At 40.1% G+C, this 14,863-nt stretch overlaps 1 protein-coding gene across 3 annotated transcripts in view; it reads right to left on the bottom strand.

Moving 5' to 3' along the window:
• The window catches only part of EFCAB7 (EF-hand calcium binding domain 7), a 46,669-nt gene that overhangs the window by 15,000 nt on the left and 16,806 nt on the right, over positions 1–14,863 (bottom strand). For 2 of the 3 annotated variants that reach the window (XM_066268988.1, XM_066268987.1), the window contains exons 7-8: positions 9,849–9,990; positions 2,202–2,311 (exon numbers count right to left, since the gene is read on the bottom strand). The exons of the other annotated variant lie outside the window; for it this stretch is intronic. In XM_066268988.1, coding sequence (XP_066125085.1) covers positions 2,202–2,311; positions 9,849–9,990 — 252 coding nt within the window. The remainder of the gene's footprint in view (positions 1–2,201; positions 2,312–9,848; positions 9,991–14,863) is intronic. 3 annotated transcript variants of the gene reach the window in all.

Consider the following 14,863-nt stretch of genomic DNA (forward strand, 5'->3'; position numbering starts at 1 on the left):
TCTAATCAATCAAGCCATGGCTGCTGGAGAGGAAGAGAAAGATAGAGAAGGGGGTGGGGGGTGGGGGGTGGGGAAGCAGATGGAGGCTCCTGTGTGCCCTGACTGGGAATCGAACCTGGGACTTCCACACACTGAGTCGACACTCTACCACTGAGCAAACTGGTTAGGGCCCCAATAATCTTAAAAAATGATTGTGATGCAAATATCTTCAATAGGAAGCAAAGACAGAGATCTTAGAATAATTTTTCCAGGTTACAGTTCCCTAATTCGATTCAAATATAAATATATAATTTGTAAGTCAGATTTCAATGACACAATATAAGAATTAAATATTTCAAAAGAGTTAACTATTTATATAAATTAGTCATATTTGTAATAATCCAATATGTAGACAAACATGCCAGAATTTTACTACTACGTAATACGGACTATAAAACAAGATGGCAGAATCCCAGATAAAACTACACAAAATTATTTTCCATCACAGAATATTTATAATGAGTGCTAGGATATTTGCATAGGAAAATGCTATATTCACCTATTCTCTGAAAGAAAGCAACATGGTATCTCTCCACGGGCCTTCTAGGTGTTTTCTGAAGCCCGATGGCTTCTTGTAAAACCTAGGGACTGTTTCTGTCAAATATATGAAATCTAAGCATTTTCTGTTGGCTTTTGCCTTTCAGCAGAGAATAGCTCTAGGGATTTCTGTCTGGTACTGTGTTCAAAAACTTTCAAAACCCTGATATATTTTAGGTTATCCTGGGTACTCATATTCAAAATAAAGTTGCTCATCTGAATTCTAGGATCAGCCTTATTTCTGCTCTCACAAATCAAAGGAAACAACCATCTTAACTGACCATGTCCTATTTTTAACGCAAGAAGCAATCTAATAAAACACAGGACCATTTTCAAGACTAAAGATTGAGCAAATCCATCCTTTGAAAGCCATAATCTTTTAGATTGGCCAGATCAGACTGACATCCAGGAGTGAAAAACAGTTCTTGCTTCTTCCTAATATATGTCATCCCACAAACCTCCCTTATCTCCACATATAACCTTGAATTGCCACTGTGGCTGGCAAATGGAAAGTCTTTTATGGGGACAAAACTCTTCTTAAAGAAAATAATTGTGAAACTAAAACTAAAAATAAAGTCCTTTATAAATATGACATAGTACAGATAACCAGAACCCTATATAGTAAAGAAGTAAATGGAAACTCATTCAAGCTTTATTACAGGCTCACGATGCACCAACACTTTTACACATGCAGTCTCATAAGAAAGTAATTTTATCCAAAACAAAATGGAAAAAGCTATTGTTTTAGACAATGTTTTATTTTGAACTTAACTTTGTAGTCATCTCTGAAGAGGAGTTTAGTCAAAACATTAACTTCTGTCATTTTATTTGTTTCTTGCCTATAACTATTACTGTCTGTTAGGAAGCCCACAATAAAGACTTTTATATAACATTCCATCAGGGAAATGTTTGTCTGTCGTTGGACCCACATAAAGATTAAATATATTACAGGAAGCCTTTGAATAGTATTATTCCTGTTGTGTAGAAGATGTATTTTGTAGTCCTCATAAAATAAATAGCCACATTTATGTATCTGCCTCACATATTTGGCCTCTGAGTAAATATAAATATATAATTAGAAAAGATCAGAGCAACCCTATGGGCAACAAATAAAATAATTTAAAACCATTTTCTTCAATCTATTTTTGAACCCTGTGATGAGTCAAGCCTGAGAATAGTAATCTTGAAGTTTTTCTTTTTTGCTGTAGTAGTATAAGACAAACATCTAAAGCAACTTTCCAAAGTCTTGAATTGTTTGTATTTAGGGGGGAAAAGTCCACTAGTATCAACCATTTTTATAGAATATGACAAAAAACGATCACATGTGAGACATCAGGGCACTTAAAAAAGAGGAAAGTTAAATACAATGTCATACAACTTTAAAGTTATGAAGCTATGACTGCTAAGTAAGACTCAATCCTTAAATCTCAGTGAACAAGAAAAAATCCTTCACAATTAATTAAGCCTATGTGATATGCATAGTGTTTAGGCATTGTATGTATCTGAATTGGAAGAAAAGATACAAAACAAAAAATGTATATATAATATATAGAAAAAATACTATTGTCCCCAAATGAGTTCACACTATATTTTTAAATCAAACATTAGAAAATAAATATGTATACTTCTCTGTTTTGTAGTTCAGTAAAACATATGAGCTGTAGGTTTGCTTGATTCTCATTTTCCTTAAGAATATACAAGGCAGTATCAACTGATAACCAAGGTGACGGTTTTCCTATAAACAAAAAAACCCAAAATCTACTTTTATATGAAAACATCATAGCATTTGCAATAAGACAAATACTTATATACAGTGAGCTTGTTAGAAAGTCTCTACATACACCCTTTCTAAAAATCATAACTTTTGTTGAGCTCATCAGAGAGCTGAGGTTGCAAGGCAAACAAGTAGCCTGAAATCCAAGGACAAACAAACCCTTCTAAGCAGAGTTTGGATGCAAGCACTGGCTTACCAGCGGAGGGTAGGAAGAAGAGGAAGAGATGTTAGATACCATCTATGTGCTGACAAACTCCAAATTTGTATCCCCAGCTAGAATCTTACCTCTGAATTTTAGAGTCATTCAAACAACTGCCTATTTGACATTTCCACTTGGATTTCTATGTATAAAACTGACCCCAATCCTTTTTTTAAAATCAGTCCTTCTATACTCTATCTCAGTTAATAGTAATTTGTTTCTTTCAGTTGCTCAAGCCAAAAATGTTGAAATCACCTAACTTTTTTCTTTTCTCACACATCACAACCAATTCTTGGGAAACCTTATGGTTCAACCTTCAAAATATATCCAGAATTTCTACTTTTTTATCCTTTGTTCATCCCAGTTCAAAACATAAGAATTCTGCAATAGCAGGAAGTTCCCTTGTTTTCTACTGTGCACCCTTCAGTCTATTTTCAATATGGTCACCTGACTGCTCTTGTTAAAATATAAGTCAGATTATGTCCTGTCTCTACTCAAAATCCTCTGATAGAGTAGAGAATTGGGAAAATGTTGCTCCTACCCTAAGAATAAGGGAAGGTGCACGAACTAAAGAAATCATAACCATTCCCGGCCAGAGGTGGTGCAGTGGAGAAAGCATCAATCTTAGCACTGAGGTCGCTGGTTCATGGCCCTGGGCTTGCCTGGTCCAGGCACATACAACAAGCAATCAACCAATGAACAGCTCAAGTGAAGCAACTATGAGCTGATACTTCTCACTTCCTGTCTCTCTCTTCTTTCTCTGTAAAATTGATGAAAAAAAATCTTAAAAAAAAAAAAAAGTCATAACCATAACTTTTCTTGAACCATCAGACTTCTAAGGTCACAGGGCAATGAAGTAGTCTAAAATCCAAAGAAAGACAGACCTTTCCAAGGAGAGAGGAAATGTAAGCACTGGTTTATCTGTGTAAAATACAGGAGGATGAGACATCAGGCACCACCCAAGTGGAAAAATGAGAGGGTACAGAAATATTTGAAAAAATAAAGGTGGAAAATTTTCTAAAAATTATGAAAGACAGAAAGCCATAAACCTAAGATGCTCAGAGAAACCAAAGCAGTATGAATACAAATATACACACACACATATATATACTTATATACATATATCTATATATATACATATCTATCTATCTATATATGTAAATATCCTATGGGTTCCTCATCCCCTTCAGATTAAAGGCCAAGTCTTCATTAATGCAAAAAACTCTATTTGATTTTATTTTTGTTCCTCCACTACTCTCTCCTTACCTCATTCTAGCCCCACTAGCCACCCTGTTCTTCTAAAACTGGGCACACTCTCACCTCACTTTTCACTCATCCTTTCCACCAACCTTATACCCACAAAGCTTTCTCCCTTGTCTTCTGTAGGAAGACAGCAAAAACAGTTGTCCCTATCTGTATCTCTAGCCCTTTGCAATGCGACTTTGCAGCTCCTTCATCAAGAGGTCAAGTCTGTCTCTTCCTTTTATAAATCTGGACTTGTCTTGTGACTTGCTGTGAACAACAAAATGTAACAGAAGTAACGTGCCAGCTCTGAGGGCAGGCCTCGGAAGGCCCTATGGCACTTCCACTTTCTCTCGGATCCCTGCACACCATGAGAGCAAGTCCAGGCTAACTTCCTAGAGGAGAAGACATTATATGTGGCAGAGTCAAGCTGTCCCAACAGAGACCCCATACAGTCACGAGAGCCCAGTCAAGATCAGGAAAGCCAGATAGCAGCTATCCAGCAGCAGACAACAGACAACAGGTGCATGAGTGAGCCCTACAGGGAAAAGCCACGCCTAACTCAGACCAAAACACCTATCCAGAAGACCAGCTCATGAGCAAACAAATGTTTGTTTTAAGCCACTGAGTTTTGGGAGTTTGTTATACGTATATCAGCTGATGACTGATACACCTCTTTGAAAGTCTTTGGCCCTGGCCGGTTGGCTCAGCGGTAGAGCGTCCGCCTAGCGTGAGGAGGACCCGGGTTCGATTCCCGGCCAGGGCACACAGGAGAAGCGCCCATTTGCTTCTCCACCCCTCCGCCGCGCTTTCCTCTCTGTCTCTCTCTTCCCCTCCCGCAGCCAAGGCTCCATTGGAGCAGAGATGGCCCGGGCGCTGGGGATGGCTCTGTGGCCTCTGCCTCAGGCGCTAGAGTGGCTCTGGTCGCAATATGGCGACGCCCAGGATGGGCAGAGCATCGCCCCCTGGTGGGCAGAGCGTCGCCCCTGGTGGGCGTGCCGGGTGGATCCCGGTCGGGCGCATGCGGGAGTCTGTCTGACTGTCTCTCCCCGTTTCCAGCTTCAGAAAAATGAAAAAATGAAAAAAAAAAAAAAAAAAAAAAGAAAGTCTTTGCTTAAATGTCAGCTTCTTACCGAAGCATCACTCTCCAGTGTGTTTCAGTGGCAACCCATCAGCATTCACAATGCCCTTTTTCCCATTTTTCCTATAGCACTTACCACCTTCTAACATACAGTGTCATTTACTATTTATTATGTTCATTATTTATTGTTATTTCCCCCACTAGAATGTAAGTACAGAAGGGCAGGGATGTTTGTCTTTTTTGTACTATGATGTATCCTAAGCACCTAAAATGCTACTAAGTATGCATATGGGCCCTCAATAAATATTTGAGAAATAAAATAAATAAATCTTTTTCATAAGAATATGGAAAGTTAACAACTACATTAAATTTTCAGGTCTATCTTGATATCCTTATCCTTTCAGGTCTATCTTGATAAAAATGACTACTATAATTGCTATTTAAAAGCATCAACTACCAAATGTTGTAAGTATCTTATAAGATATACAGTAAAAACTTACATAATCTCTACTTTAAGAGAAAAAAATAAGAATAGGAAAAAACCCTCTAGTTTGAATATGTTTATATGTAAATGTAATAAAAGAAAATATTAATATTTAGAACAATCAACATTACAAGGATTTTTAGGAAAAGTCCTTACAGACATTTTTCACTAATTAAAAATTATATCATGACCATTTTAGACATTTGGATATTACTAATTGTTACCTGGCATTTGTGTACAAAAATGAACATTACCATTACTGCAAAGATTAGTAAGAACTGTCTAAGTTATATGACATAGGACTTTGGGGTTATTAAAAAATACTTGCAATTCAAACTGTCTTAAATTATGTTTCTACAGAACTCTTAAATATATGAATTTTAAAAATTGATAAGTGGCAAAACTAAGGATTAATTAGCAAACTAAGTTAATTCTATGTCATAGGTTTTTAAATAAATTAAAATAAAACATGCTTTAAACATATTCAAAATGCAACTTACTTGCTTTGCAAAATATAGTAACAATCAATGTATAAATTAACTCCCCTCCCCCAAAGTGAGGGGTGGGGGGGAAAGGCAGACAGACTCTTGCATGTGTCCAACCAGGATCCACCGGCATGCCCACCAGAGGGCGATGCTTGGCCCCTCTGGGGTGTTGCTCTGCTACAATCAGAGCCATTCTCTCTGAGACGGAGGCCATGGAGCCAGCCTCAGTGCCCGGGTGCTGTTGTGAGTCGGGGGCGCAGAGAGAGAGATCAGCAGATGAAATCATCAAGGACTAGCAAAGGACCACCGCTCGCTCAGGCAAATGGCCCCGAGTTCGCGCTGTGTCCTAATTTTATTCACAAGACTTCAAAAAGCTTGTTTACTGAGAAATTGGCATAACATCAAGCATAACTTTTACTTAAAGATACATGGAGTACATCTGCATGATAGCTTAATAATAATATAATATCAAAAGGCATTAATTGCTATTGCTTCTATGGTTTCCACAACATTCCTCTCTTTATCTCAAGGGATAACTGTGAAAGGAACAGGTATCTTATGAGAATGTTTTACTGAGAAAAAGCCCAGCAACTGCCTTCAGTCACATAGACCCATTTCAGTGACCTGCCTTCAAGTCACAAAACAATTCTCTTGGCAAAACAGTCTTTTCTTGTTGTTTGTGTTCCCATCCAAGGCCATGCAATGTGTTATTCCACTACACCCAGACCAACTTTACTTCAGTGGAGCCTTGGCTGCAGGAGGGGAAGAGACAGATAGAGAGGAAGGAGAGGGGGAAGGGGGAAGAAGCAGATGGGCGCTTCTCCTGTGTGCCCTGGCCGGGAATCGAACCTGGGACTTCCATACGCCAGGCCGACTCTCTACTGCTGAGCCAACCGGCCAGGGCCCTAACTTTCTTTAAATGTATATTATTACATTTTTCTTACGCTGATTATTTCTTTCACTAAATAGGACTATCAAATGTCATGGTGACATAACTACGGTACCGCGTTCAATATTTTCCATCAGTCAGTGATGCCACTGTGGTTTTGCCTCAAGGCACTGAACTCTGTCCCTGTTCTGTGTTCCTATGCAGGGTCTCTACATCTCCCCCTTTGTTGTTTGAGCTGTCTAATAATGGTTCAAACCTTCAATAGGTTCAGGAGGACATCTTTCTATGGGTGGCAGTGGTGGCAGTGGTTGCAGTGGAGGTGAAGGGCAAGCATAGAGAAACAGGTTTTCAGGGGTCACAGGCATGCCTCTATTTTGCAAAACTTCTTCAGCACACTGGGTTAGACAAAGCTCCCCAGGTGATGTCAAGTGCTCCCTGAGTTAGGTCTCCTCCTCTTTTTCAGGTTCATTCCCGGAGGTGGATTCACTATCAGCTTTGGCATCTCTGGAACCGGGTTGCTTCCTAAGGGCTGATGTTAACTCATGATAAGGCTTCACATTCCTCACTGGTATCCAGAGGACCAGTTGATGACAAAATTGCAACATAGTCTCGCCCTCAGGTTAGCAATTTGATCGGATCCTGCCACTCAGGGCCAGCTAATATATCCTGATACAACATGAGAGGCTTAGGCCATTGCTCTGCTGGTAAAATGCCTCTCGGCTGCAGTAAGTCCAGATGAGGAAATGTTAAAAAGAGTAAGAGTAGGCCCTGGCCGGTTGGCTCAGCGGTAGAGCGTCGGCCTGGCGTGCAGAAGTCCCGGGTTCGATTCCCGGCCAGGGCACACAGAAGAGGCGCCCATCTGCTTCTTCACCCCCCCCCCTCCTTCCTCTCTGTCTCTCTCTTCCCCTCCCGCAGCCGAGGCTCCATTGGAGCAAAGATGGCCCGGGCGCTGGGGATGGCTCCTTGGCCTTTGCCCCAGGCGCTAGAGTGGCTCTGGTAGCAACAGAGCGACGCCCTGGAGGGGGCAGAGCATCGCCCCCTGGTGGACAGAGCATCGCCCCATGGTGGGCGTGCCGGGTGGATCCCGGTCGGGCGCATGCGGGAGTCTGTCTGACTGTCTCTCCCCATTTCCAGCTTCAGAAAAATACAAAAAAAAAAAGAGTAAGAGTACACAGAGCCTTATACAATTGTTCCTGTGGGGTGAGTCTCTCCTCCTGACTCTCCCTTTTTTGTTTGTGCAGTTGGTGCTTAAAAAGGCCATTGGCTCCTTCTGCAATATCTGTAAGTTTGGGTGAATTCTTCAAGCTCCTGAGATCCCCAAGAATGTCCCAATGTTCCTTTCTATTTTCCTTTCAAAAGTACCTCCAAACCTTGAACCTTTTATCATTAACACCATACAATTTCTGCCTTTTTGCAATCAGCAATTGTTTTCTCATAAGCCAATTTTAAGGTCAGCATCTTTACTGCTTGTTCATTATCTACTTGTCGTGAGATGGCAGTTTGCAGGCAATTAATGGAATTAATATAGGGTTTGTTAGGTCTCTGATGGATGCCTGCAAAAGAGTCCATAGGGGCCTTGGTATCTGGAATCTGAACCTATGCCTTAAGCTGCTGTATAAACTTGAGAAAGGCAGCGCGGTTCATGTGGGCTGAGTCTGGGGAGTGTCATAAGCCCTGGTTCCTGTGAGCATATCAACACCAGCTGGACTCCCGCATTCAGATTCTCTACAGCTTGTGTCTGAGCTGCATCCTGGTATTCTTGTAGCCAGACACAGCACTGAGCAGTGGTGGTTACTGCTCTCACTAACCCCTTCCAGTCCCACGAGGTCATTTCAGATCCTGCCCCTGTAGCCTCTACAATTCCCTTGGTAAATGTACTCTGTAATCCATTTTCGGAGCCAGTGCCCCATTTATTCCCAGTCGTCAATGTATAGGCTCCCTTCTTTCCATATCAAGGACACTGTTGATGCACTACAATAAACAGCTTTGTGAGCTGCCTATCAGTGACCTGACATCCTGCTTTGCAGATGAGGCCATGGAGTTGGAGCTTATGGTTGCACTGGCTCAGGGGAGGGAATTTCAAATGCTAGAGTGCAAAGGAAAGAGAAGGGGGAAAAAGGGGAATCCCAGTCTGACCCCTATTAATACTTTACTGCAGGCCCTGGCCAGTTGGCTCAGCAGTAGAGTGTTGGCCTGGCGTGTGGAAGTCCCGGGTTTGATTCCTGGTCAGGGCACACAGGAGAAGCACACATCTGCTTCTCCACCCTTCCCCCTCTCCTTTCTTTTTATCTCTCTCTTCCCCTCCAGCAGCTAAGGCTTCACTGTACCAATGTTGGCCCGGGTGCTGAGGAAGGCTCCATGGCCTCCGCCTCAGGTGCTAGAATGGCTCTGGCCGCACCAGAGCAATGCCCCGGTGGGCAGAGCACCGCCTCCTGCTGGGCATGCCAGGTGGATCCTGGTTGGGTGCATGCAGGAGTCATTCTGACTGCCTCCCCACTTCTAACTTTGGAAAAAAAAAAAAGAGACCTTACCGCAGATGTTTGGAGGCTATTCCTCCCTCATTGTGTCACACTTACTGGGATGTGTCAGACGCCCTTTCCATTTTCCAGGCTTTGGGAGGTCATTTCATTCTTGTGCCCCATGATGGGCGCCACTTGTCATGGTGACAATAACTACACGGAGACCACATGAAGTGTACCAAGGAACCTGGGGAGACCGCCTCACAATCCCCTATGTAGGTTTCATGAGACACCTTGACTCCCAGTCCTTACAGGTGTTTACTGATACACACAAACAGAAGCAGGGATGAGAATAAAGTAGTCAGAAAGGGGAACTTCTTTAGAGCAGACAAAAGGGTAAGGGAAGTAGCTCACTTCTAAGATACCTACCCTGTCTACTGAATAACCAGAATTGCTAATTCTACCCCTACTGTGCTGTGTTCAGCACAGTACTGTGTGCAGTACTTTGGTCAGTAAAGCCACTGTGGCTTTTGCCTCAGGACACTGAACCCTGTCCCTGTTCTGTGTTCCTATTCAGGGCCTCTACAATCAAATACATAAATATTTTCAAAGAGAGCATAAATTAATGTTTTCAAAAAATATAAAAAATTTTAATTTACCTTCGACTTGGCTCAGATTTAATGGCTTAATTGTTAAATAAACCATGGACCTCTGAGCTATTTGCATCCTGTATTGATGACTAATAATTTCACCATCTTCTTCTAAGAAAAAGCAACCTTTCGATTGTACACATTGCCACTCCTGAAATAAAGAAAAAAATTTTCTGCAAACAATTTTTACTAAATGTTTCCAGCATACATAGCAATAAGGAGAAATTTGAGTAGGATATAAAAGAATTATAAATAGAGCACTGACCTCCAGAAATTTGCAACTGTCATTGAGAAGTAAAAAAAAAAAAGACATAATAAAATTCAATTATAACTGATAGTAGTATATGGTTAGAACAAAAAATGAATTATATAAGCAAAATAATATTGTAATTCCAGTTCCTAAATTGTGTCTGACACATTGCAGGTATTCAATAAATGTTTGATGAGGTAGGTGACACCCGTATAAACTGAGAGAGCAACCTATGAACTGTATCTTGAAGGATCATCAGAACTTAGATCATTGAAAGATGGGAAAAAACATAATGAAGAAAAAAAATAAACTTCATGAGGAGGGGAGAAGTATTGGAACAAAGTAATAAACAATCGGGAGCAGTAGGAACAAAGTCGAGACTGCTAAAACTGGTATGTTGAAAGAAAATGTGATAGGTCTCTGTATTTAAAAGATAATGTGCAAATGAAAATAAATGCTTCAAGTCTATGTACTACAAGAACACTGAATAATTTTCATAGCTCTAGCAAAATACTGATAAATTTCAATTTTGAGAAAGACCTTCCTATAAGATTGACTCTATCATTTCTTGGTTTAGCCAAATCCTTTCTCCTAGTCCAAACTAATAAGTCTGTATGGGATCTCCTAACTAGAATGAAGTACAATTTGAAGATGGCATATTATACAGAAAGTAAGGGATTCTGTATTGAAAGTACGAAAAATTGTGCCATTACCACAGATTTGTACAAAAATGCTTTTCACTTTATCAATGCTTTGCCAGCCTATAATGTAACACGTATTTTCTATTCTATTCCTAATGACTTCCAAAAATATTAATGAGGTGTTACTTTATAGAGAATAATTTTGAAAAATTATCTGTAAAGACATTAAATAATAAGCTCAAGGCTTTAATAATATTAAGATAACTACTGAAAAGGTGTGCATTTGCTGTAGAATAACATAAAAATATTACTAAACCATTATAGAAAGACCTATGTGGCACTTAAAAGACAAGAACAAACAGAATTTACATTGAGATTGATTTCTCACTCATTTTTTTAAAAGGCGAAGATCTCCTAACATGTACTTGCATAGAATTTTCTACTATATAAATCATAATTATTTTCATATCACCAAATATATCTAAAGTTAGAAATTTTAAAAGTGCAATACAGATGATGTATTGTGGAATTGTGAACCTTAAATCTGTTTAACTTTATTAACAATGTTACCAATGTCTCCCCAATAAATTTGATTAAAAATTTTTTTAAAGAAATTTAAAATAGGGGGAAATCCCCATAGTTCTACCAACCTAGTTTGATTTTTATGTGATATTTCCCAAAAAAAAACAAAACTTTTTTACATTCTAAATAACACTATTTTATGTTCTGCCTTTTTTATTTAATTCTACATCCAAAACATTTTGCTATTGAAAAAGAAGTACAGGCCCTGGCCGGTTGGCTCAGTGGTAGAGCGTCACCTGGCATGCAGGAGTCCCGGGTTCGATTCCCGGCCAGGGCACACAGGAGAGGCGCCCATCTGCTTCTCCACCCCTCCCTCTCTCCTTTCTCTCTGTCGCTATCTTCCCCTCCCGCAGCCAAGGCTTCAGTGGAGCAAAGTTGGCCCAGGCACTGAGGATGGCTCTGTGGCCTCTGCCTCAGGTGCTAGAATGGCTCTGGTTGCAACAGAGCAATGCCCCAGATGGGCAGAGTATCGTCCCCTGGAGGGCATGCCGGGTGGATCTGGGTCGGGCGCATGCATGAGTCTGTCTGCCTCCCCGTTTCCAACTTCAGAAAAATACAAAAAAAAAAAAAGTACAAAGTTTGAGGACTCACACATGCTAATTTTGTAGTAATACCTACTACAAAGCTACAGTAATCAAACCAGTGTGGTACTAGAATAAAGACAAATATATCGACCAATGGAATAGATTAGAGAGACCAGAAATAAACTCTCACATTTTTGGTCAAATGATTTTCAACAGGGTACCACAACCATTCAACAGGGAAAAAGACAGCATTTTCAACAACTAGAACTGGAAAAACTGATATCCATATGCAAAATAATTTATTTAAACCCTTACCTTAAACCGCATACAAAAAGTAATATCAAATGGACCAATGACCTAATTGTAAGCACTAAAACTGTATAACTCTGAGAAGAAAACAGGGGGAAACCTTTATGACATTGACTTTGGCAATGATTTCTTGAATATGACACCAAAAGAACAAGCAATTTATATATATAAACTGGATTTCATCAAAATTAAAAACTTTTGTGCATCAAAGGACACAATCAACATGGTGAAAAGGCAATCCACGGGATAGGGAAAATACTTGCAAATCATACACTGGAAATTGACACATATTAAAAAATCCTACAACTCAACAACAAAAACAATTAAAAATGGATATAGGACTTAAATAGGCAATACTACAAAGAAGATACACAGGTGGCCAATAAACACATGAAAAGATGCTCATCATTACATCATTAACGAAATGCACATCAGAACCACAATAAAATACCACTTCATACCAACAAGGATGGCTATATAAAAACAAAAACAGAAAATAACAAGTGCTGACAAGGATGTGGAAAAATGGGTACCCTTTGTGCACTGCTGAGAGGAATGTAAAATGGTGAAGCCACTGTAAAAATTTTGGCAGATCCCCAAAATATTAAACATAGAATTAATATATAACCTAGCATTTCCACTGGGTATATACCCCAAAGAATTGAAAGCAGAGACTCAAACACTTAAAAATGGCTAAAATGGTAAATTTTGTCATGTACCTCTTATGACAATAAAATAATTTTGCTAATACTCAAAGTTTCAATTTAACTGTTTTTATAATTACCCATTGAGTTGGTATACCATTACTTATTTAACTATTTCTAAAATGTTGGGACATTTTGGTCATTTCCAATTTCTCATTGGTACAGGCAATACTAAAATAAATACTATTTAATCTAAATGTTTATTTTCTAATAAATAATTTCTTTCAGAAGAACTTCTAGAAAAAGTATGTATATTTTTAAGGCTGATGATGTGTTTCCATATTGATTTGTAAAACAGTGATGCTAATTTTATGTCTCCAATGGTATATATACTATAATAATTTTGCAATACCATAACTTTTCTTTTTTTTTTTTTTTTTTTGTATTTTTCTGAAGCTGGAAACGGGGAGAGACAGCCAGACAGACTCCCGCATGCGCCCGACCGGGATCCACCCGGCACGCCCACCAGGGGCGATGCTCTGCCCACCAGGGGGTGATGCTCTGCCCCTCCGGGGCATGGCTCTGCTGCGACTAGAGCCACTCTAGCGCCTGGGGCAGAGGTCAAGGAGCCATCCCCAGCGCCCGGGCTATCTTTGCTCCAATGGAGCCTCGGCTGCGGGAGGGGAAGAGAGAGACAGAGAGGAAGGAGGGGGGGGGGGTGGAGAAGCAAACGGGCGCTTCTCCTATGTGCCCTGGCCAGGAATCGAACCCGGGTCCCCCGCATGCCAGGCCGACGCTCTACCACTGAGCCAACCAGCCAGGGCCTGCAATATCATAACTTAAGTAGTGTTAACATTAAGAAAGTTGGGGCCTGTCTGACTAGGTGGTGGCGCAGGGACAGAATGTTGGACTGGGACACGGAAGACCCAGGTTCAAAACCTTGAGGTCTTCGGCCTGAGTGCAGGTCCGTCTGGCTTGAGCATGGGATCACAGACATGACCTCATGGTCGCTGGCTTGAACCCAAGGTCGCTGGCTTGAGCAAGGGGTCACTCATTCTACTGTAGCCCCCCAGTCAAGGCACATATGAGAAAGTAATCAATGAACAACTGAGGTGCCACAACAAAGAATTGATGCTCTCATCTTTCTCCCTTCCTGTCTCTATCTGTTCCTGTCTTTGTCTCTGTTACAAAAAAAAAAAAAAAAAAAAAAAGTTGAGGCCTGATAGGTGGTGGCACAGTGGATAGAGTCAACCTGGAACACTAAAGTCCAAGGTTTGAAACTCAGAGGTCGCTGGCTTGAGCGAGGAATCATCAACACGATGCCAAGGTCACTGGCTTGAGCAAGGGGTCACCATCTTGGCTTGAGTCCCCAGTCAAGGTATGTATGAGAAACAATCAATAAACAACTAAAGTGATGCAGCTACAAGTTGGTGTTTCTCATCTCTCTCCCATCTCTCTTAAAATAAAAAAAGTGAAAGTTGGGAGTGGGGGAAAGTGGAGGAAGGTATAGTGGGGATAAATGTTGATGGATGGAGACTTGACTTGGGGTGGGGAACACACAATACAGTGTACAGATGACATGTTGTAGAATTGTGCACCTGAAACTTGTATAATTTTGTTAACCAGTGTTACGCCAGTAAATTCAATTAAAAAAAAAGTTGGGTGGTAGGGACGATGATCTCTTAAGCAAGGTGTAGGTATATATATTCATTATAGTATTCCATATATTTATGTATATGGTATTATAATGATTTTGCATTAATTTATATTAATGCAATAAAATGATGATAAAAATTGTATTGTAATAATTTCTCTGATTACTAGCAAGGCAGAACATTTCCCCATATGTTTATTATTTGTGTCTCCTTTTGTATAAACTGTTCATTCCCTATTCTTAGAGCCCTATTGCAGACTTGGTATTTTTCTTATATATTTTAATATTTATACATTCTTTTAACTATTTTAGATATTAATCTCCTTTCTTAAACTGAATTTTAAGTTATTGCTGAACTATTACTCAAGATGTCATTCAGTAATTAATCACATGCACTGTCGCACCTTTGGGGTATAAAAG

The sequence above is a fragment of the Saccopteryx bilineata genome, chromosome 3, assembly GCF_036850765.1.
Source record: "Saccopteryx bilineata isolate mSacBil1 chromosome 3, mSacBil1_pri_phased_curated, whole genome shotgun sequence".
In the NCBI taxonomy this organism is placed as follows: Eukaryota; Metazoa; Chordata; class Mammalia; order Chiroptera; family Emballonuridae; genus Saccopteryx; species Saccopteryx bilineata.